The sequence below is a fragment of the Conger conger genome, chromosome 5 (genome assembly GCF_963514075.1).
Source record: "Conger conger chromosome 5, fConCon1.1, whole genome shotgun sequence".
Classification (NCBI taxonomy): domain Eukaryota; kingdom Metazoa; phylum Chordata; class Actinopteri; order Anguilliformes; family Congridae; genus Conger; species Conger conger.
Genome location: NC_083764.1, coordinates 5631411 through 5656410, shown reverse-complemented (window position 1 = coordinate 5656410; position 25000 = coordinate 5631411). Strand labels below are relative to the sequence as shown.

General features: G+C 46.0%; 1 protein-coding gene across 13 annotated transcripts in view; it reads right to left on the bottom strand.

Moving 5' to 3' along the window:
- Positions 1-25000, bottom strand: part of eya4 (EYA transcriptional coactivator and phosphatase 4) — a 73786-nt gene that overhangs the window by 22939 nt on the left and 25847 nt on the right. For 5 of the 13 annotated variants that reach the window (XM_061241872.1, XM_061241867.1, XM_061241871.1 and 2 more), the window contains exons 3-7: positions 11754-11803; positions 7729-7850; positions 4177-4260; positions 2345-2422; positions 134-200 (exon numbers count right to left, since the gene is read on the bottom strand). In XM_061241872.1, coding sequence (XP_061097856.1) covers positions 134-200; positions 2345-2422; positions 4177-4260; positions 7729-7850; positions 11754-11803 — 401 coding nt within the window. Of the gene's footprint in view, positions 1-133; positions 201-2344; positions 2423-4176; positions 4261-7728; positions 7851-11753; positions 11804-24883 lie in introns of all 13 variants that reach the window. The other 8 variants (XM_061241880.1, XM_061241873.1, XM_061241875.1 and 5 more) reach the window with 4 other exon arrangements.

Here is a 25000-nt window from a genome sequence, read left to right as displayed (position 1 = left end):
GCAGTTACAGTCCCTCCCAGGTGACTGTCGGTCACTTAGGAGGTAAAGTTAGTCAATGAGAGTGTACGCACTCATTGAACGTCAACCATCGTCACCTCAGACCTGAACCAGCCGAAGCAGGTGGTAGACTTACTTGGAGGGGTATATGGGAGGGGAATATTGATGTGCAGATCTTGGGCTGTAGCCACTACTGGTTATTACTGTGGGGAAGGAGAGAGGGAGAGAGGGGGAGGGAGGGAAGAAGAGAGAGATGATGTAAATAAGATTTCCAAACTGTACACGGAACATCTGAAAGGAACAAAACAAACTAATCAAACCAACTCATGGTGAAATAAAGTATTAAGAATCACGCAGCTCTTTGTTTTTACCAGGTTTCACTGACACGGGTTAGAGTTCAGTGAACAACAAACACAGTCAGATATACCCAATGGACTGAGGAAACCGGTTGCCTTAAACTATTTCAGAAGGGAAATATTATCTCTTCAAATATTCACTGGTCTCCACACACAGTATGACGACTCTTTGTCAAAGCTGAGACTACTATTAATGTAGTAAAACTGTCTTTAGGTTTTATATTGAGAGAGAGAGATAGAGAGAGAGAGGGAGGGAGGGAAGGAGTGCAATAAGAGAGGACAAAGATGACTAGAAGAGAGACAAAATAAATTATTTGAAAAAGAAGCGTGGCCCTCGGTTTCCCTGGCGAGTCTGTATCTGCTCCTCGTTGGGCCGGTTTGGGAGATTAAAGACGGACATCGTGCAGCACGGGAACCGCTCTCCCGTGATCAATCACGCTTCCCTCTTCAAAGCTCGCTGTACATCACCTTTTCATCCCAGCCTTTAAAGCCCGTGATATATACATTTTACATTTCTGTGGGATCCCACCAGAGAACTGTAGCGGGAAGTATAAAAACAATTATGGTGGAGAGGTGACTTCCTCCATTTTATCTCAACAGTCACCAGTCACTGTCCCGCACAGCCTATGATGTAGTTTTGATTCCAGATGTCAAATTACTTTATTGGAAGATGGCAGCCCCCCCCCCCCCCCCCCCCCCACACAGGCTCTCTCACACACACACACACACACACACACTCACACACACACACACACACTCACCCCCCCCCCCCCCCCCACACACACACACACACAGGCTCTCTCACACACACACACACACACACACACACACACACAGGCTCTCTCACACACACACACACACACACACACACAGGCTCTCTCACACACACACACACACACACACACACAGGCTCTCTCACACACACACACACACACACACACACACAGGCTCTCTCACACACACACACACACACACACACAGGCTCTCTCACACACACACACACACACACACACACACACACACACACACACACACACACAGGCTCTCACACACACACACACACACACACACAGAATCTCTCAACACTGATATCACTTCACTTCCTGGCCACACGAGCCGTGAGAACGGCGGGAGACCAGCGGTCCTCCTCCTCCTCTACGCAAGCGGTGTTGTTTTTTTCATCAGAGCTCACAGTCCTGCGCCCGCTCTCCCCGCAGGCCCGCGGCCAAAGTCAAGAGCGGCTCGGCTTTCCGAGAGGCCCCGCCACTCGCTCCCCCCTCCCCGTCAGCCGGACCGCGGCTCCACTCTGGGGCTTCAGCTCCACAAAGACAGATTGTGAAATTATTCCAAAGAGAAGAGAAGAGAAAGGGGGGGGGAAGAATAATAAGCAGGAGAAGAACGCCGGGTATGTGTCGTCACGAAGCCGATTCCTTCAGACCGATGTGCGCCGATCGATAGAAATGCGAATTTGTATCGTTTTTTCAAATCGATCTGCTATGCGGGGGCGGGCAATTCTGGTCCTGACGGGTACGCAACGTGAGAGTGTGCTGGGAAAATAGATAGTAATGAAATGTTTGTATTTGATTAAGTTCAAATTCTTCGCTGTTAAGTCTTTCAACGATAAAAATGTAGGCAATTTAAAGCAACTTCCTTGATTACAGACTGTTGGGGCTTGAATGCAAAACATAAGACTCGTTTTCCAGCAACGATGGTACACAAAGCGCTTTACAACTAATGCCAGCTCGTCGGGATCAATTGGGGGTCAGGTGTCTTGCGCAGGGACACTCTGACACACCCAACTCTTCGACTGTCAGACGACCGCTTTTACCTCTGGAGCTAATGTCGCCCCCTAAACTACGACTACGACTACACTGCAACCGAGGGTCCAGTTGCACACAGAGATGGATGGAGGGACAGAGGGGTCACCCCCCCAGGTCTCAGACGCGCCCCCCAGGCCTCAGGTACGCCCCCCCCCAGGCCTCAGGCCTCACCTGAGCCGGCGTAGGTCTCCAGGGCCGCGTCCCCTGTGGTGGTGACCGTCTCGCTGCTGTTCATTGGCTCCGTTTTGACTGCAAGAGGGAGGGGTTTATGGAGTGACACATACAGACAGGCCTCCGTTGGTTCCCAAAACAAGATAAAAACACTTCAAAGTTCAATACTCAATATTTCCCCCCCCAAAAAAAAAAAAAAGGGATTCAATTTTCAAAAATATTATTACTTCTATCTTAGGAATACCTTTTCAAAAGTACTGAGAACGGTATATGTGAGAAATCATTTTATGGAGAGTAGGTGTTACTTTTATAACGGTGGGTCTCTCGTTTTGGAACTAAACTCTTTTTTTCAGGGCCTTACGGAAGCGCGATACACCACACTATCCTCGATATGTGGGCTATGTAAAAAAATAAAAACTGTATGCAATTAACTAATTTAAATATATTCCACAGTGTAATATATTGTGATATATCTGAAAGCCACGGTTAATAGCATTTTGTCCATATACTCTGAAGTTCTGTAATAGATATTTCATTTTAAATATTGAAATGTAAATTCGCCTGAATCCAGGTGACTGACTAACTTCTACACAAAATATTTCCTCCCATAGAAGCTTCAAGAACAGTCCCAGCTGAGAGGCCTCGCACAGATAAAGACACGAGGCTGGAAGTCACTACAACAGGAAGAGCCTCAGACTCAGAGCTCACAGATGACCAATCAGCAGAAAATAAGATATTTACGCCATAATATAAATTCCACAATTTATCTTACATAAGTAATGCTGAGCAGGATTCCAGGGAATAATCAAAAGTCAATGTGTCTGACGCCATTTTGGCAGCTGGCTAGGAATTGACGAGGAGAGCTTTTTTCTTCTGAATTCCAGAGTACTATCTCAAGACATACGGAGAGAAGGAAACCATACACTCTTCTAAAAGGTGCCAGATTTGTACACACAGCATGTGCTTTTCAAGGTTTTAGGACTGTAAATTAGAGAAGAAGTTCACAAAAGGGTAAATGGGTTATGTGTTTTTTTTTTTATTCAATTACAAAATGAATCCAACAGCAGCCAAACTGATAATAGGGAATAATAAGATTAGCAAAGCAATTCACAAAAGCTTAAATCACACATGTCAGCTCCCGTAAATCTGGTCTTAATGTCTTGGTTGCTAGGGAGCTGCGGTTTCCTGAATGTACGCAGTGTCTGTTGTGGGCCTGAGTGAAGTCATTACATCACGCATTAAGGTAACCACGGTAACTTCTCCACTGCACATGCACCTGTCTGACACTCCCATGTCATTGTTGTCACCTCTCCTCATCACACAGGCACCCACACCAAAAGGAAAACCACAGCAAACGGGGGGTTGTGTTAGCACACGCATGCACACACACGCACACACGCGCGCACACACACACACTCACGTGTCGACACAAACACCCCACACGCACACACACACACATACACACACTCGCACACACACACGCACACGCACATACACACACACACGTGTCGACACCAACACCCCACACGCACACACACACACATACACACACTCGCACACACACACACGCACGCGCACGCGCACGCGCACGCGCACACGCACACGCACACACACACACAAGCACACGCACACACACGCACACGCACACACACACGCACACACACACGCACACACACACACACACACATGCACACACACACGCACGCACACACACACACACACACAAGCACACGCACACACACACACACAAGCGCACGCACACACACACACGCACACGCACACCGAAAGGAAAACCACAGCAGTCGTGGGGTCCGCACACGCATGCACTATACCATAGTCCTTCATACTTGAGGCAGAGGAGGAGGTGCTGCAACCCAGCAACCAATCAGCTGTGTTAAGAATAGTCATGTTCTCGCCTGGGGAGGGGAGGGGAGGGACAACGGTTAAAACGCACAGCCATTCGCTAACCGCTCGGTGACATCACAAGACAAGACACAAAGGCTCTCCTTTAGCAGCCGGCTATTATGGAAGTGACGGTGGTGGGATTCAGCACCAGAGGCGGGCCGGTTAATTCATCAGGGGATGAGTCGGTCAGTTCAAAGGGGTAAGAAGTTGGTTAATTCAATTGTTTAATTTGCAAAGGGTGTTTTTGGGAAGGGTTTCAAGAAAAGCACGGTTCCAGTATACTGCAAGTTCCAATCACACAGTTAACTTTGTACAATTCGATATTTTGTGATAAAAATCCAGTTATTGTCACAGATAGTTGCCTTAGGTGATGGATAGCTCATATTGTCATCTATTGAGTTGAAGAATTTCAAACATTGCCCAAAGTACAAGGTACGACTATCTGAAGGTAAATTTGTACCACACCAAAACAAATCTGATTCCTCTGTGACCTTGATATTCGTTTAAAATAACAGTCAATAAGGTTCCGGGAGTAACCAGGATGTTTTTGTCAGGTTCTATCAAAATCCCAGTACACTTGACCGAGCTGGAAAAAAAAAAACCCCCGGAAATCTTGTGACCTTGCCCTTTGACCCCTTGACCTGAAATAAATTAAGGTCCTGCCAAATTAAGTCTCACAACAATCCCAGAATCCTGTCTGCTATAATCCTTCCACTTTCAGGACAGGCTGTAGGCCTGGAACCAATCACCACCTGTCAGTGGCTTTTACTTACAAAAGACATAACAACATAATGACAAGAACAGGCCATTCAGACCAACAACGCTTGCCTTTCCAGACCACTAAAGTGTACCTAATGCTTAATTTGCCTCAAAGCTAGATAGGATCTAGCCCCGTATAAAATAAATGTTTCTTTTTAATTCCTAAATACACAATGTGTTCAACCACCAACCATGTTTGTATTCAGAAAATGGTGAAAGGGACGATTTATTTTAAAAGCAAAGTTATGAATATCAATTGAACGAATGCCATTATCCATTTTTTCAGGGAAACCTACTGATTTATCAGAACCAAGTGGGCTGTTCAGAACCTACCGATTTAACAGAACCTAGAAGATTCTTCAGAATCTGCTCATTTAACAGAACCTAACAGGGTTCTTCAGAGCAGAACACACTTCTCAGCTTTGGCCCGTTAACACACATACACAGTGCTGCGCTCACAAACGTGGAGCCTGTTACTCAAACGTGGAGCGCAATGACCCACCTCTAGTTCACACTACGGCGTGGCGTTTGTGTTCAGTGTTTGGCACGCTGTTTTTGGTGTTTGGTGTTAGGATTTGTGGGCTCTCGATGTAAACGCCCGTCTCCCTGGTACTGGGTGCCGGGGGTCATAAACCCCCCCCCCCCCCCACACTGGTGCTGGTCCAGGCACAGAAGCCAAAAGGCGGGCCTGACCCAGTTACGTAAGAGGCTCATAAATAAACACATTTTATAAATAAACCAGGCCAAACCGGCTGATCTGGATTAAACAGCCTGAGAGCACAGTCCGGGTAGGGGGGGGGGGGGGGGGGGGGAATCGAGGGGTACGAAATCTGGGCTGAGGGCAGGAGGAGGAAAGGTCCCTGTCTTCAGAGGGGGCGCTCCGAATTCGGACGGACCCGCGCGGCCGTCCCGCTCCCCCGGGACTCTGCCCCGTGTGGCCGGGATCAGGAGCACCGGCCGGGTCCGAATTCAGAGCTGGGCTCCCATGACGCACACCCTCAGAGTATGAAATTAATTATGAGGCGGGGCGGAGGCTTCCTCCGCCGTCTCGGAGGACACGGCCGCTCTCGCTCTCGAGGAAACGACAGCGGATGGAGGCAGTGAGGTCTGAAACCGCTTGAGCTTGTAGCTTGAGCCCTGATGCGAAGGGAGCTTGCAGGACAGTTAGTCTACGGTGGGGGTTACAGTAATACCTGTATCTGACACCCCCCCTGTGAGGTAGGCCCAATGACAAATATCATTAAAGGATATTAAATTCATAAATTCTTTGTGCATTCACTGGCTCGGTTTCCACGTTACCTCTCTCATTAACGAGGCGCTTTTGCCCGCAGAACTGCTGCTCACTGGACGTTTTTTTCGTTTTCACAACATTCTTTGCAAACTCTAGAGACTGTTGTGCGTGAAAATCCCAGAAGATCAGCAGTTTCTGGGATACTCAAACCACCCTGCCTGGCAACAACAATCATTCCACGGTCAAAGTCAAAGTTAGATCGCGTTTCTTCTCGATTCTGACATTAGTCTGAAAAACAGCTGAACCTCATTAACAAGCTGGCGTATAGGTCTACCTAATAAAGTGACCACTGAGTGTATATAGGAAGAAAGAAAGATGGACAGAGATAGATCTGATGCAAAATGCAGAAAAATGAAATAAAAGATTGTGTATAGGCCTATGTCTGTCTGAACAATTACTGCCTGTATAACTGGTAGACCAGCAAGATTAATGAATGTGACTACCAGTAAACACTTTTCCACTGAAAACGCAATAAAACAGACAGTGAAAAATATAATGGCGAGAGATCAAACAAGATTTTTTGTTTTTTTTATAAATTGGGAAAGCTCAAATTAAGACGAATTATCCTCAAGGATCAGGCAGAAAGGCACACAAACCCGCGGGTGAATTTGGTGACATTTCGTAAAAGAATGCCAGGTATGAGGTTGTTTTGGAACAAGTGCAGTTCACCCAGCCCAGCCCTGCTGAAGTCAGTATCTCTCCTGTAATCTACAGTGATTTATTCATCCTGCAGTCGTTATGATGTGTCTGTTATTACAAATGGTTTCTATTTAAAAATATAAATATTACTTCATTTTTTTTTCCCATGGCAAATACGCCATTAATACAATTACGAATACTAACCTTCAGATTTTCACCGATAAAAGAACATAATACGAGAATCTACTGTGTAAAAATGTGAGCACTTTCAGATGATTTTATTGACTTTTCGGTGCATGCATTTAGCCTAAGTGAAAACAGCTTTGTTTGAATAACTTTTTTTAATTTCACTGAAGAAACGTGGAAGGGAAAGATCTCGCTGGTGTTGACACATGAAAAGAAAATGGTGCTTTAATGTCGCCTTTTCTGATGGAAGCAGTTTTCCGTCAGGTCCGGGCAACGAGCCAAAATCTGACAAAGTGGGCGAAGTGAACACTGAAGCACTCATATTCACTGTTTACGCACACTTACAAAGTGCTTATGTGTGTGTGTGTGTGTGTGTGTGCTTTGTGTGTGTGTGTGTGTGTGTGTGTGTCTGACAGAGTTATGAGAGATCAATGCTTCTCACGCTTTTGCGGGTTCTGTGAGTTCCCACAATGCACCCTGGCCCCTTGTATAAAGAGCTGTGAAAAATGACTTCTAATGGTTTTCCTGAAGAACGGGCCTCATATCTGCTCCCTGGAAAACCTCTCATCATTCCGACCAATCAGCAGACAGCCGGCTCTCTTACCTCCCGTTCCATTGGACGTAATCGAAGCAGTGCTCAGGCTAGACTTGTCCAGTTTGGAGCCAGAGGGATCGCTGCTGCTGACTCGATTGTGAGGACTAGCTAGGTCCTGCATTTCCATAGACCTGAAAAACAAAAAAAATCATAAACACCATTAGGCAGCTGCTCACCTGTCAGGACCTGTTAAAATTTCTGAATTCTTATTTTAAGCCTCGTTATTTTTTCACCACAAAGTCAAAAACTGCCAACTTAGCACTTGCAGTTTCCAAACCTCACCATACGCTCTTTTGACACACACACACACTCAATCACCACAACCAGAGGATAAGATGTTTTGTTCCAAGAAAAATTCCACTTCGGCCAGAATGTGGAAGTGTGTTGGAGTTTGTTCCACACACAGGGAAAATGTAAGAAGGTGAGGGACACAGGGATAAGTGTCCTCAGCCTTTCTGCTATTCTCTAATCCAGACTGACTCAGACCCAGATTAAACCCAACTGTACAAATACAATACAATGCATGAATATAGAAATGTAAAGGATTTAGTGTTAATTAACATATATTTAAAAACTCTCTGCATCATATTCAGATACAGTATTTCTGACTCTTAGTTTAGATTTGAACTGCTTGTCCGTAATCATCACTTTACACACGTCCTGGCCCAGCACATACCTACTATGGTTTCTGGTAATGAGCCATACAAGAGAAATACACCCGAACTGGGCCAAATATGTAATTATTTTAGATTCAAATACTTTTCTCTGCTCGATTGATCTTGCCTGGTGGAACTGAGCCAACCAAGAGGCCCAGAAGGTGGGGTTTGGACTTTTCATAGGTTCCAGACAAGCTGGTGGAACGGTAGCCTGTGTTATAGAGGTGTTACATGCGAGCACCAATGAGACGAGGCAACACTGCATACGAGTGTTCTGATTGGAGCAGCCTGGACCCTGTGAAACCCAGTGATTCGCTAGGCAGCTTCACTGACATTTTCAGCAAAGACAGCAAAGGCAAACAGACAGGCAGACTAAGGCAGAAGAGGCCTCTCCTCCACAGAAATCTGAGTGTCAGAGCCTTCAGTGGACAGAGGAAGTCAGGTTCGGGGGAAGGGGGGTGGCAGGGGGTCAAAGGGCAGGAGCTTCTCAGCCCAAAACAGAAATGCGCAGAATCACGGCCGTGTGACTCGGCAATCTAATCCAGCGCAGACGTGAAGCCGGGCCGTTGACAGAGAGAAGGAGCGATAGCATCCTCTCACGGATGACTGAACCCGGCTTTCAGGTTGGGCTGGCGAATATAAACGGGGCATTCAGAGGGAAGAGCTTAAAGATAACACGGCCATCTTAAAATGTTTCTGAATCCGAACCTGTAACTTTGAGCCGGGGAGAATACGGAGGGAGGTACAGTCAGACAGCGCTGACTCGCCTTTAAAACGGCACATACACACAGTCTATTTTACTGTATTTTAAACACTGTGTAAAGAAGCAAAGGCGCTATTCAATGGTCATAAATTGTAAAGAAAGGGCCACACAGACACTGCCTCGTAATTTTGTATTCAGCTGCTGTCTAAATATCTAAAAATGATTCATATCTTCGATCTGCAAGCAACAAAAACTGACCTTTTACCTGAAACACAATGGATGGCCTGCAGATGATGCCCTCTCTCAGTTTGGCAGCAGGAAATGAAAGGGGTTAGTCCCCATAGAAAAACAATATATTCATTTCTTTTTTCTTGCAGTGTGATGTGATGATATCTAACTGTAAGCACAAAGCAGTGTGTTTTTTTTTCTTTTCTTTGAACAGCAAAGTTCAAAATGTGTTTCAGGACTGATTTACTCTGGTATTGAAATCGCTTCTTTGGGACAGAACACCAAAGTGCAGAGAGGTTTCATAAATGACAAATCAATTCCCAGGACATCAGGATGTAAGGCGAGTTTGGTGTATTCTGCAGAACGGCGGAATGCTTGATATGGAACATATGGTGACCTTTGACCCAGGAACTGTTATTGGTGCTATGGACTGAGGCAGAAACAAGACTTCCCATCATTCACCAAGAAGAGCCAGACAGCAACAGAGTAAGGGAACATTCATGCACATGGACACACACACACACACACACACACACACACACACACACACCCACTTGCTGTCTCGTTCACATACACATGCAAAACATCCTCACACACATGCATACAGACACACTCACAGTGTAAAAACACGTACACACCCACCATTTTATTTTCATGGGTGTCAGAACTGAGGCCCACACACACATACACACTCACTTTCTCACACACACATTGTCATGGGAGGTGATACTGAGGTCTACACTGTGGCGAAGCACGCTGAATGAACCTCATTGTTTTAAAGGCGGAGTTTGACCCTGCACTGTGTTCCCCGGTGGGGGGTAGGGAGGGGGGGCTGGGGGGTCACTCTGAGTTTTGAGGTCCCACAGAGAGAGCCCAGGGGGTCCGGTCAGCGCAGGGGTGAGGTTTCACTGAGGTGTGTGAGCTCTGATGAGGTCATCATCACATTCCCAGGACCTCAGTGTAACCGGCCCAAACCAGACAAGAGTCTCACACAGACACCCCTCTCCAACCGGCCCAAATCAGACATGAGTCTCATACAGACACCTCTCTCCAACCGGCCCAAACCAGACAGGAGTCTCACACAGACACCCCTCTCCAACCAGCCCAAACCAGACAAGAGTCCCACACAGACACCCCTCTCCAACCAGCCCAAACCAGATAAGAGTCTCATACAGACTGGACCTCTCTCTAACCAGCCCAAATCAGCCAGTGTCCCACACAGACATGACCTCTCCAACCAGCCCAACAGTCCCACAACATGCTTTCGCATGTGCAATCTGCATTCGACTATGTAAACAACACAAATAACACATTCATTATGCTGAATCTCAAGATTGAAGATACATACTCAATTCTAGTACTGGCTTTGTGTGTAGGTGTGTACGGAAAAACCCGGGTGATATCGACATAAATTCACCATCTTGTTAAATAGGTTGCCGTTTGAATAATTGCAAACCAATGCTGCCAAGCAGACTTAAACGATATTGGCGGATATCGGAGGAACCTCTTTGTTTTGTAGTTTTTCCTCAGGCACTTGCTCGTTCCCAGAATGACCGTTGACCTGAGTGACCGTGGCAGGAATGGAGACGGGTAAAGAAGCACCCAGTCACATTCTCTCCCTCCAGGGGTTTCGGGAGGCCAGGTTCAGGCCCGGGAAATCCGCCGATACCCCGAAGTCACTTCAGGAATTCTCCTGACAAAGTATCCACACCCCTTCTAATAACTTCCCCGCTGCTCCGAGCCCATTCTGGCCGCATCCATCCTAATGCACTTAAATCCAAGAGCAACAGGATCCGACCCACTGAACAAACAATGGAGTATCGGGCTACAGAACTCTGCTCTCGCCAGAGCGAAGAGCGTTTGTGTTCGCCGTTGCTTCTGCTGCTGCGCACACACGCACACGTATGCACGCAGGCACACACGCGTGTGCACACACGCACGCGCAAATGTCATGGTACTGGACTAAGCGGCACCCACCAGCCCTTTTTGGATAAGATTAAACACCGCCGGCATAAGCGGCAGACCTGAGTCAAATGCGTAATTGTTTCGGATTCAAATACTCTTCTGTGTGCCACCAATCTTGCCCGGTGCAATTCAGCCAACCAAGAGGGCCATAGGGGCAGGGTTTGCACTTCCCGGGAGTATTTCATAGGTTCCAATAAGCTCAGTAAAGCGTGGAAAAGTATTTGAGTCCAGAACAATGACATATTTGAGAAGTAGTCAGGTTCGTTTGACTGCACCCTACTGATTGCGGCAGTTACAATGGCAACAGTGACCTCTTGAGGTCAAGGCCTGAAATACACACATGACCTGGACATAACTAATTAACCTAATGGTCCTAATTGCCCATCATCCCACAGGGGTGTGTCCCCAGGCACCAGAACGCACTTCTTTAATCACACTGTCGTTTTTGAGTCGTGCGGGTGATCGTTTGGGACAGCAGTTACCTGACGCTGGAAGGTTCTGCAACATGTGATTCACTGTGGGGCTGCTTCACCTGCAGAGAGAGAGAGAGAGAGAGAGAGAGAGAGAGAGAAGAGAGGGAGGGAGGGAGGGAGAGAGAGAAAGAGGGATAGAGAGAGAGAGATGGAGAGACATCAGACATCATATCCAAACACCTTCACAATTCACAACACCACTGTGCACAGATGCCCTCACACAAAACTCATGTATAATAAAAAACAAAACCCCAGAAAACAGAAATATCCCAGACTCGCTGCTTGCCGTAGCCCTTAAACGGGGCACGAGTGCTACGAGAGTCCACAGCACAGAGCGCCCCATTATCACCCCCCTGACAGCAGGTGAATGCCCCCCTCCCTGCCCCGAGTCGGGGCTGGGTGCCCGGGCTCCATCAGCGGGGGGAGCGGGGAACAAAGGCCCCACTGAGACGGGGACACACCCAGGGCATCGCTCCCCGGACAGGGGACAGCTGCTCCTTTCATCCGGAAAGTTCCGCATCTTCCGTTTCCTCCGCCGATTTAGTAAAATACGCTTGTACTAGCACAGCCACAGGGGTTTGGGGGGGGGGGTGGGGGGATTGTTAAAGCTCCCTTCCTCTCACCTCTACCCCCCCCCCCCCCTTTTTTTGGAAGAATGCCTTGCTGCTGGGCACTGGCAGATATACCAACTCCTTCATGCAGGATACAAGTGACTCAGAGCCCTACAGATTTGGGTTTAAGGGCTTGTACATTTCCATCAGTCTCATGGTAAAGAGACAGTGCACCGATTGGTTGAGGATGGACAACATCATTCAAACAACGAACCGGATAAAAACTACAGCAAGTAAAAGTTATAATATCAATCAGCGAAAAGACAGTAGACCAGGTGCGCTCTGGCAGTTGGTCTGGGATGGACATAGAGTGTGAGCCAATCAGAGAGCGGGAAGACCCGACTTCAGCCAATCGCATTCAAGCTTCTTGGGCGATTTAATGTCGTGGACGAGAAGGTCAATCGGCATTCCAAAAAAACAGACCGGATCAAAACAATGGAAGTGTTATTAATATGGACTGAGGGAAAGTGCTTACCGTGCACAAACTGACCCAAATGGGACCACAAGCAGCTGGCCTTCATTTCAGAATTATTTTTCCACTATTTTAGAAAAGAAACCATATTTTAATGATGCGGTGAAACTGCTTCCAGCACTGGGACTGCTTTCCATAAATGCTACAGCCATCCCAACAGCTGTCCTCGGAGCATAAAAAAAATATACATATCGTTTTTTTTTTATTAATCCAGGATTGTGACCGTGAAGAAAATAATCATAAAAAAATGATGTTTAAAAATGTCTTTCTGCCGTGTTTACGTTGCTCTTCCTGAGCCGCTCGGAGTGAGTTCGGGACGGGAGCGTGGCGGCACTCTTCCCTGGCTCTTCCCGCGGGATCGGGAATGCTAATTACCCAGCGGGAATGGCTGCTTCCTGCCAGAGCGAGGCCACGGGCCGGCTGCTCCCGTTGACCGGATGCTCAACGCGTTTCGTCGGTTGTGTAACGCCACCAGCACGGGGGGGGGGGGGGATTATGGGTAACGCACCGTGCCCAGGGCTCGAGGTGGATTAGATCACACGACCCTTCAGTCCTGTAACCCGGCCAGTGCCGCAGTAACATGCCTACACCTGCGCGCTCTCCTTCCAGCACAAACAGGCTGCTCAGAGTCAGTCAATCACGTCCAGGCCCCGAATGCGCTGTAAGGCTTAGAGGCTTTCAGATGAGACGCTGAAGCACGGGGCCTCACTCACTGTGGCCATCCCGTCACACTCTTCACAATATGCCATACCAGTACAACTCATGGGCTCTGTCCTGCACGGACATTTCTTAAAAAGTAGACCCTCAGCTTAAGAAACATTTAACCGGGAGTCCAGTAATCCAATCATCATTCCTACGGGGGGGGTGGCATCACCTGCAAATAGTACCAAGTAGAACTACAGGGCCCACATAATTTTCCAAGGCTGGATTGACACCCCTGGGTGTAGAGAAATAAATGGGAAGAACAGTTTTAATCTAAGGCAATCTAAGTTTAATTCCACAGGCACTGGGATATGGTCCACAATAAAAACATAAAATAAAATAAAAAATATTTCTCACACATGACATTAAGTGTTCAATTCAGCACTGAAAACATTTTTCAAATGACGGCAAACTATTTTATATTGGAGTTCAAATATGGGAGCTATTCCCATCCCACCACAAAACAGTTTGGCATCAACAAAAAAAAAAGAAAAAAAGAGACAGAATCCAGACTTCAACTTTGTGCCATAAATCACAAAACACTCTGGCCTGCATTCAATCAACATTTGTCCTCATCTTATTGAATTTACTTAAAAAAAGAGCAGGTTTGGAGACCCTCCAGGGCCTGATGCGGTTAACACACAGTGTTGTTCAGGGGTTCAGGGGTCTGGAACCCCAGTCCTCAGGGGTCTGGAACCCCAGTCCTCGGGGGTCTGGAACCCCGGTGCCGGGGGGCTCACAGTGTCTGCGGCTTTCACTTCAATCAGCAGCCATTTTAATTCTTGGAAACGAGGTGTTTGTTTTAGCCAAACAACGACTCAAATTAAGCACTTAAGCACTTCAGAGACACACGGAAAACTCATGGAGTGCTGCTGGCCTCCAGGACTTGGCCGGCCTTGATGGGCTAAATAACTGTCGCTACATATCGCCATTTATTATGTTTGAACTGGAAACGGGTCATTGCTACGAAAACTGGGCTGTCCTGTTTAATCAGTTCCGGAAAAAAAATTCGGTAAAATGTTCTCTCAAAATGGCTGCCTCGTGTCACCCTCAACCTGAGTGCCGCGGGTAGTTAACACAGCTCGCACAGTAACTCATCAAAATCAACGGAAAGTGAGTTCTGATGTGCCCCTGTCTCCTTCTTTCCGCACTTACAACGCAGGGCGCCCGAACGGCCGCAGCGAAGCTACGTGAAAGGGATCCGAGAAAGAATGAAATCACAGGGCATTGCGGAGAGAACCACCCTGGAGCTGCTGTTTTATTAACTCTGAAGAGCAGATGATATTTTCTGGCCTTTGAACGCAGTCCAGGCCTCTGACTGGGACGGATGGAGAGGGAAACGCACGCGTCTGTTTGCCTGCGGGGAGTCTGGGCCCGGTGCGTGGGCTAGCTGCGTGGTCACTGTACGCCTCGCTAAAACACAGAGCAAAAACCCGCAAGCAAGGACCAGCTCCGTCTCTTTCAATGTCTGTTTTCAGGCACTGGTGTGAACCGACTGATCACACACTGACTGTGAAACTGATTCACCGATGAAGAGAGATTACATTAAGATCGAGTAGCTATAAGGGCTTGGGCGTCCCTGACATTTAAATAATTTGTGTGGCCTTTTTTTAAACGTTTAACTGTATAGTCAAAAATTTTAAAATGTGTCCACGTGTATGTATCGGTGTGTAGTGTGTGTGTGTGTGTGTGTGTGTGTGTGTGTCTGTGTGAAGAAACCATCCATTATACAGTTCCCATAGCTGCCCATGACTGTAAAAAGAGGCCTTACATTCACCTAGACTCTGGCACTGAATTCCACTTCATTCTCTCAGCATTTCAAGGCCTTCACAGCTCCACATTTTTTTAAAGAAAGAAACAGAAATGATAATGAAAACAGACTTTTTTTTCCCCCCCATCATCTCCCAGCTGCACCCAGCTCCGACGAAAGGAAGCGTTTTAAAAATAGACTCTTGGGCTTGTAAAATGGCCCTCATCATGCTTACAGAGCCATCTCTCTCTCCTGCAGAGGTTCTGAGTCGGGTACAGGAGAGGACAATTACAAATACAAATGAAAGATGCTGGAAGTAGAACAAAAGCTAATGAAGTGTAAATCTGGTTTGACGATGGAAACTAGGACACCAACCAATAAAAACTAGTTACCGTCCCTCCTGAACGTAAAGAAGTCATTCGCAGAATTCCTTTTGCCTCATGAAGGAACCACATAATATCTATAATATCATCTGTAGATAATCATCTGCAACCTCAAACAGAACACTGTTGGTCAGCCACAAACAAACAGACATCCTATTAATTGATAATTTCTGTAAAAGTGAGGGCTGTTTTTAATTTAAACCAACTCTCCCTCTCTGTCTCTGTCTCACCACAGACACACTGTCAGTAGCAGGTCAGTTATGAATGAGGGGGGGTTTTACAGTACGCATGTCAGTTCCTCAACTGTCAGCAGCACAGTAAAACCATTCTAGTTCTGCACAACACAACCACACACAAATGGACTAAAGCATAAATAGGGATTTAAAAGTCTACCCGAGTGCTGTCCACACAGGAGAAAGTTCAGTCACGGTATTTTAAGGAAGTGTTCTGCTTTTCAGACCCCTTTCAGAGTTCAGGGCCCAGAGAGGGATACCCCACAGATGTGACATTACATCACATCTTTACAAAAGAATCCAAACAAGGAAAAAAACTAAACCAAAAAATCCCAGACATCTCCTCCCATTCCCATCTCTCTCCCTCTCTCTCTCTCTCTCCCTCTCCCTCTCTCTCTCTCTCGTTCCCTCTCTCACCAAAGAAGCTGATGGATACAGCTGGGACAGTAAACTAAAATCAGCTGCTGGAAGGCGCAGAGGGATCCACCCACACACACACACACACACCCCCACACACACACGTGGGCACCCCCCCCACACACCCCCACCCCCACCCACACGCACACACACACACCCAACACACGCACACCCCCACCCACACGCACACACACACACCCAACACACGCACGCACGCACACCCCCACCCACACGCACACACACACACACACACGTGGGCACACACACACCCCCCCCCACACACACACGCACGCACGCACACCCCCACCCACACACACACACGCACACCCCCACCCACACGCACACACACGACAGATGAATCAAGACACACACTGAAACACACTCTCACTCCAAGCGTGGCACTGACTGAAAACCTCTATATCTGGACTCAGTGCTGCTGCTTTTTAACCCGACAGACTCCTGCACCCAGATCCTGAGAAACCCACGGCACCACACTGAGCACCTCCATTTCTACTACAGCATAACAAACGGATACAATATCAGTGCATCGGGGTCCAAACAGCAATACGTTTTCTAAGGGGTTAAAACGACGTGGGTGTAATAGTATTCTTACATCAGGTGAAGTAAGACAGCCGCAGTCAGAAGCAGACTTCTGTATTCTCTCTGCAAGGCATTTCTCTGACCAAAGAGAGGGGGCTCGGAGCCGTTTTTTCTCTGCATGAATATCAGCAGACTCAGCTAATAAATGAAGTGTTTCTGTAATTTGTCCCAGTACTGCATCTCTACCACACAGGCTGAGAAGGGTTTTTTTTTTTTACCCATGAGACAAACATTCCACCACTGCAGCCAAATACTAACAAATAGGCCTTGAATGGATTAACTGGACTGATTGAAATGTGGACAGAAATCAGTTCTGACTTATTCGGCAAGCCCCGACCCGATCAATGCCAGCTTCAGTAATGGCGGTTGGACACTTTTCACAAATCTGAAGTCTACAGTTTATTTATTTATCCTCTTGTGAAATAGTGCGGGCGCTCTCTAAATGACACTTGAAATGAAAGTGGGGATTAAATCCAGCGTGATGTTTTAAGATAAACCCCTCCCTGAGGCTAAGTAGGGTTTCACTCCAGAAAGTCTTCCAGGGTAATGCGGGAAAATGATGCAAGAGTCAGGTTCATTTTCAGTGCTCCCCCCCGGTTCATCTCTGAAGAGAAGGGCCAATAACATCTCACAAGCGTTACAGCATGCTGTCAATCACCAACTTGTTTGGGCCAATCAAAACATTTTGCTCACCACAGCAAGCCACGATGATTGGTCCCGCATCAGTGAGAATGAGAAAGCTCCTCCCATTTGGGCTTGGATGAGGAAGTAGTTCCAGGGAGACCAGCTGATAACAGCAATATTGGTCACGTCGCCCAGGCAGATGTGGAGAGACTAACGCACATATATCCCAGGGGCTGGGGAGACTACCGCAATGTACTCTTCTTCTGTGGTCGTACAAATCAAAAGCAACTGAACAGATGCAACTTCAGCAAGAATATGAACCAGCTTGGGACTGTCTGCCTGCTGAGTTTTAGAAACAATTTTAGGGCTGTTCTATTGTTTTTTTATTTATTAGTACAGTGCAATTTAGCACCTAAGTAACATAGCCAATATGTTAATTACCAGCCCAAACAAAATCTAAGATCATCCACTAACAGACTGCTCATGCACACACACACACACATATGCGCACACAGATGTTCATGTGCACACATACGTACACACACACATACAGTACCGCTGCCTGATTTAGCTCAAGCAGGCCAAAAGCAGTGATAGGCCAGTTTTGTGTCAGATGAGACAGTACGTTTACTACGCCAAAAGGATTACTAATACAGAACCAGGACATACTGCAGCAGAACACAGCCCACATAAATCTGCCGGTAAAAGTAGCCATCGTCAGCTAGCCAGTCTGAAATAATATTTGGTTTGCTGTTAAATGTAATGAACCGTTATGTCATTTGCAAACTAAACTGGGCGATATTTCTCAAAAGCCTCCGTCAGCAAAAAAAAATAAAAAAATAAAAAATAAACTTTCTATAATGAAACATGAAAATCCATCACTCTAAATTAGTCTTTGTGAAAATATTTTAATGTACTGTAAATTTGACCAGATTATTTCCATCAGTCAGACAAAGAAAAATTATGTCAAGTGGAGAGAAAAAAAAAGTAAAAAAAAAAAAACCCAAAGCAGCTCGCCGTGACCAAACGTTTAATCAGGGTAAAGAGTGACAGATCCCAGAGACTCACGGACGACGAGGCGGCCTCCATACGGTCTCAGCGCAACACGCTAAACACCACAGCGGCTAGCAGAACCCGCCGCCGCGCAGGACCACCAGAAAACCGTTATGGCAGTTAAACCTCTTTTAGCTGACACCACGGAGGCGGACTGCGCACACGGTGGGGGAGTTATGTCTATTTATTTTTAGGCAGTAGAGTAGCGCTCACGTCTAATGTGGTACTTTGTCCTTAATATTTCAACACCGAAATCAAACCAAGTGCTATGTTTAGGTCTACAATTTCAACCCTTACACAATGGCCTGGATTTAATCAACATTTGAGCTTAACTTTAAGAATTACATAGTTTTATTTCTTGACAAAGCTCAGAAATCACCAATATTATCCGAGGGCCAGCATGTACTTATTAAAATCCCTCGCTCTGTTTTTGAGCAGCTAAGAATTAATCTTCAACAAAGTCTGAAAACTTGATGCAGCTGCCTCTTATAGCTATGCAGACAAACCCACTCTGGGTGTGGAGTACGTGAAGAACGTTTTTTATGGGTCAAACCTTTGATTGAAACCTCCGCATTCTACGATGCTACAGTACTCGTTGTTCATACAGGGTGTGTGTGTGTGTGTGTGTGCGTGTGCGTGTGTGTGCCTGTGTGAAGGGGGGAGGGTTTAAACTGAAAAGAAAGCAAACCCTTTCGAGTGGCCAGACATTACCATAAAGGGATAGATGGCACAACTCACAGAGGCCTATCGTGTTCTCATTTAAAAACAATGGGCAAACAATTTAGAAAATAAAGGTATGATGAGACGCCTCCAAAAAGAAATTAAAGTGGGGTCGTTTGAAGTGGGCGGCATGCACAATTAACCAATTAATCAATTACAGGTAAGAGTATCCGCAGGGGGCGTGGGACGGTGATTAAATATGCACGGTGTTGCTGCTGGTGTGGATGCGCCCAGCACACTGATCAGTAAACTGTCTCCAGATGGGCCTGGAATGCAGCTATCAGCCACGCTGGCACAGAGACGCAGGGGCATCACCAAAACCCGCCGGCACGCCCTCAGTTTCACTTTCCGCTGGTAAAGAAAAAGTACCACACGAGTAGATTAGCGTGTAAAAAAAGATATATATACACACAAGAAAAAAAAGGGTCGAAGATCGCACAATGTTGCCGTCTTTGACGCATATTAATGTGAAAAACAAACAAACATTAAAACATTAAAATCCACGCAGCAAAGCTGATGCCGTTCGGTCCGGATGCAGCCCTAGCTCTTTTTAAGGGGATAATGCGGCCTTCTCTTGCGAGGTGAGAGAGGTGACGCGTTTCTTTCCCCCGCTCTCCGTGCCTACGTTGTGTTTCTGATTACCCCCGCCCTGCTGGGACCACATCAGAGGGAGCGCTTAACCGTTAAGAGTGTCAGGGAGGAGGTCACGGGGGTCAGCCGGTGCCACGCCCTCCGGCTCCCGTTACAAACAGCGCTGATACGCGCGCGTTTCACGCCTTTCTGCTTTTTTACAAGCGTGTCACTCATAGAGAGCAGAGGGCTTCTGGGTAATCCTCCTCCTCCCGTCTGTCTCGACGAGAAAAAAAACAAGCAATAAACAAAGCCCAAAAAAAAAAAAAAAAAACAACCTTTGAACCTCATTAACTCTTACTCGCCCTCCTTCCCCCCTCCCCCCCCCCCTCTCCCCCTATCCTCTCTCTCGACCCTCGGATCGGACGTGCCAGGTTCGCGAACGTCCTGTAAGAAAAGCGAGGAGGTTCTCACAGCTCCCCGTTGCCGTGGCGTCTGGAGAGCGCGGTGTCACCGGGAGGCTGGAGTTACACCGGCCCGGCGCAATCTCGTTAAAAAGCAATAAAAACACGTTCAGCCTGCGCATACTGGCTGCGGGAGCTTCCTGCACACATCTGCCATGCCTCCCCGCACACAGAACACATCAGCGCCAGCCCAAACCTGAGATTAATATGAAGGAATATCCATTTCCCTGCTTGTGCACATCGACTGGTACAGTCTGTAACGCTACACAGTGAAAAGGGAAGAGTGAACGCAGTAGTTTTGCATCCTCCTGCGGAAATACCAGCGTTGCTTTATCACACAGTACAGGGGAGGTGTGTGACATTAACTAATGTGTGTGTGACTGCTAAAATGATGCGTGCTATGACTCCAACACAACAGCTGTAATTTTAGTGTTCTATTTTCAAATATAAACATATTATTTTACCTCCACTTTAACAAAGGGGCGATTTGATAAATGAATTCACTTCCAGGAAAATTAACGTGATTCACTTTAATTAACGTGATTCACTTTTGTGTAGGAGGTGAATAATTGCACAGAGGGTATTTTTGTCTGGGATAAGCAAATATAGCAGTATGTTTTTTTGAATTGCAGCAAAATAAAATTAAAAAATCACAACTGAATTTTCCCACACTGATATCTGCCACGAGCATATACCTCTCTGCTCATTTATTATTGCAGGAAAAACTTCTGCGCTGCAAAGTCATCTTTCATATATCACGTAATATATACGAATTAAACCCGCATCTATGGAATGTGAATTTCTATGGTGTGTTGAATGTGTGTATACGTGTATGATGTATAATTCAGCACCCCCTATAGCGTGTTCTCACACAGTGACGGCAGAACCTGTCCGCGCAGCGTTGACCTGCCATCCACGAGAGTGCTGACCTCTGCCCTCCTACAAACGTCCTCCCGCCCCCCCCCCCCCCCCCGCCACGGCCAGGGCCCGGAAGCTTCCGGAACCGCTCGGCCCCTGGAGGTTAAGAGGGCCACTTCATTAGCTGTGACCTGCCCACCCTGGTGCGCCCCCCTCAACCCTCGAGCTGAAGTACCACACGGTAGAACGTCCAGCGTTAACTCAGCCCTAACAGCCGCACTTCACTGTGTCAGAGTACGAGTGAGATTACGGACTGTTTTCCAGATGAATTAGCACTCAACATTTGGTTATGTACTACTAAATTACCACTGGTACTACTACTACTACCACCACTACTACTATTGGCCCTATTATTGCTAATACGAGGCCCTAGTTTACTCCTCCTCTGTTACATAGGGCTTGCCAAAGGTCTTAGTGTGTCCTTAAAGCTGTGAATGAACAGATTCTTCCATCTTGTGTTCAAATTCAATGTGCGATCTTAAATCAATTCTGTTCGGATTTAGTATGTCATGTAAATGTTCTTTTTAATTTCCTTTGAATTTTCCATCTTATTAAATGGATACTAATAGACATTAAGATTTGAAACGACAACTTATTTTTAATTTAAACCGAGATCAGCCTTGTACGGTAGGTGGCTTTCATTCCGCATAACTGCTGTGCCTAATGCAAAGACTACAATACAATTACATTTTGAAGTTCTATTTTAGTAGGTATCTATTTTAAATGGTAGTATCTATTTTAAATGGAACTGCCTACTGCAACCAAAATAACCGGATCTCCAAGAGAACAGATTAAAATCAGCAAAGATCAGTGAATCGGTAAAACATGAACCAACGTTTTCCTCCACTTTGTGTCACAATCACAACGTTTGTGCAGATGTTGTGGTGCAGGAGAGAAAGAGCAAACGGGGTGTGTGTGTGTGTGAGTGGGGTTTAATGGAGCTGTTCCGCTCCGTGAAGCTATTTGCACACACTAACCCTGCTGTGCAGGCACTGCATGACATGCCTATGACAGCCACCCCCAAACACCCAACACACACACGCACACACACACACGTACAAGCACAGGCAGGCACACCCGCATACACACACATAGCACACACGTGTGTGCAAGTACACACAGACACACACAACACATGCGTGTCTGCATACACACACACACACACACACACACACACAGACACACACACACACAGGATTCTCCAAGCCTGTTCTTTCCGATAGAGCACATTATTCACGAAATCCAACTTTGCGCTCTCTACTCATGAAGTTGTTCAGTTCAGACCATTCTCCCCCCCCCCCCCTCCAGTACAGCAGAGGAGTCTTCAGCACACACACACACACACAGCTCACACACACACTCACTCACACACACACACACACACACACACACACAATGAGCCCTTATCGCCTGCATCACACCTATCAGTCCTCTGTACCGAGACGCATAGAGTTACGCTTTAATAAAGCTCACCTCCGAAAAGACGCAGCACACCGCACTGCCATAACAACCCGGTCCTTTCCCCACCAGAACCAGGCCCAGACCCGCTCAGCACCGGAAGCCATTTTAAAATCTTCACTTCACTTAAAATCTTCACTTTCGACATATTCAAGAGCTGGGATTGATTCATCATAATTACCAGGCTTTATTAAAGCAGGTTTTCCACTTTAAATAATTTCTGACATAAGAAAAGTTAGACAAGAATAAATTCACATGCAGCCAGTTCGCACTACAATCATTCACACAATAAATCGCAAAATGAACACCCCGCTGATTTGTAGTAATGAACCCCGTGATGTGTGTCCCCCTTAACGCTCGTCTTCCCGTCACGATGGGAATTAAAGAACGAAAGCATCTGCAAGCGGGCAGGAATGCCGGTGCAGTTTGGGATAATAACAGAACCCATCTGTAATTTGACATCGGACACCGCCGCGCCGCACAGACAAATGCCAGGCAGTTGCATTAGAGGTGATGATTTTTCAAACCCGCCTGCTCCGAGACCCCCAAGGAAACACACACCCGGCAGCCGGGAGACCCCCGAAGCAGCGCGCACACACACACAGACACGCATACATACACGCGCACACACGCACACCCAGTCACGATATGCCCATGGCAAAGGGTGCTAAAACACAGGCCTACAAGTTTTCCATTAAATTTTATTTGAGATCTCACCAAGGGACTGATGGACAAAATCTTTGTTTTTGTTTTTTTGTTTTTAGCGATAAGTCGCATTACATCAGCATTGCCTCCCAACAGGCTACGACTAATTGCGAACTTAACACATTTTTAGAGAATGCTAAATCCGAAACACAAACCTGCAGGCGTTCCCCCTGCATTTCCAGGGAAGTCTTGTCATGTGCAAGTGGGAATATTGTGTAAATAAACAACGCAGTTCATGCTGAAACCTATCAAATTCCTGCTTTCTGGAATTCCGGAATTCACGGAGATTTTCTTTCTTAAGGTCTAAGTCCCGGGATTATACAGCATTTGTTGCTGGGTCTAAATAAAACTGCTTCCGATTTCTGATGGACACAGCTGAAGTTAAATACAGGCATTTTCTCCATATAAGGATACAAAGTAAATCCTTCTGTAAGTGGGAAAAATATCCATAAATAGTTACAAAACTCATGGAAAAACAGAAAAAAAAGAATAATTATGGTACGATTGTAAAATCGTGTTTTAATCTGTTTTCATTCCTGTTCATAAAATGTGGGCTGGCCAAATTAACAGGCAGATAACAATGGCACTATGCAATATACAACTGGTTTTCTTTCAGTAACAATTTTTGGCCATCATTGCTTTGGTCCAGTATGACCACAGAGGTAACATTCAAAGTTGAACAGCTTTCGCGACTAAAGAAAATTGACGTAGAATAGAAATAGAAGTACGAATAGAAATGCACTATAAGGAGAAATATTTATTTGGAATTAATATTAATGGTGAAACGCTGTTGTGAGTAATGAATTTATTCATTAACTATCTCTAGTAATGGCTATAGAAATGTATTCAATACCGTGCATGTTAATAATACAAGTATAATTAAGATAATATTATTTTTTTAAACAAACAAAAAAACACCACAAATATTGATTTAAAATTATTGTACAATTATTTCTCGAAATTCTGAAAGAGCCTAAATATTTTTCCCCACAAAAAGGCTAAACTCGGACAAAACCATTTAAACTATGAGCAATGACAATTTCTATAGGCGATTGTAAATACCAACACAATCACAATTCAACGCAATTCAATTAGTTAAATGCATATTAAATTAATGCATTGACCATAACCGTCAAATAATGGATGTTATGTCAATTTTTTTGCTATTAACTTATAACTGTATTATATTTTCAGCAGACATATCACTTGAAATTGAGTAACCAAAAGGCAATGCATTCAGTTCATTAATCTTAGACAGACAATTATTTATTTTAGTAAAGGACCAACTGCAATAGTTCATGATATAAAGTCGCAGTGAACGATTACGCTCCTGCACCAAAAGTAGACAGTTATTTCAAATGAAATCGCGCGCCTTTACCTGTAAATTGCGTTCAAAATCCGACTAAAGAATCAGAAAAACTTTCAGCTTTAACGAACCACGGCAACAAACCAGCCTTACCTTTACCGCGGTGTCATTCGAACAGAAGTACTTAGTATCCTCCGAGCATCAGAAGCCTTCGCGTTCTCTAACGCGTTCACGGCGAAACACAAATTACGCAACGCTCCAACGTCGAGT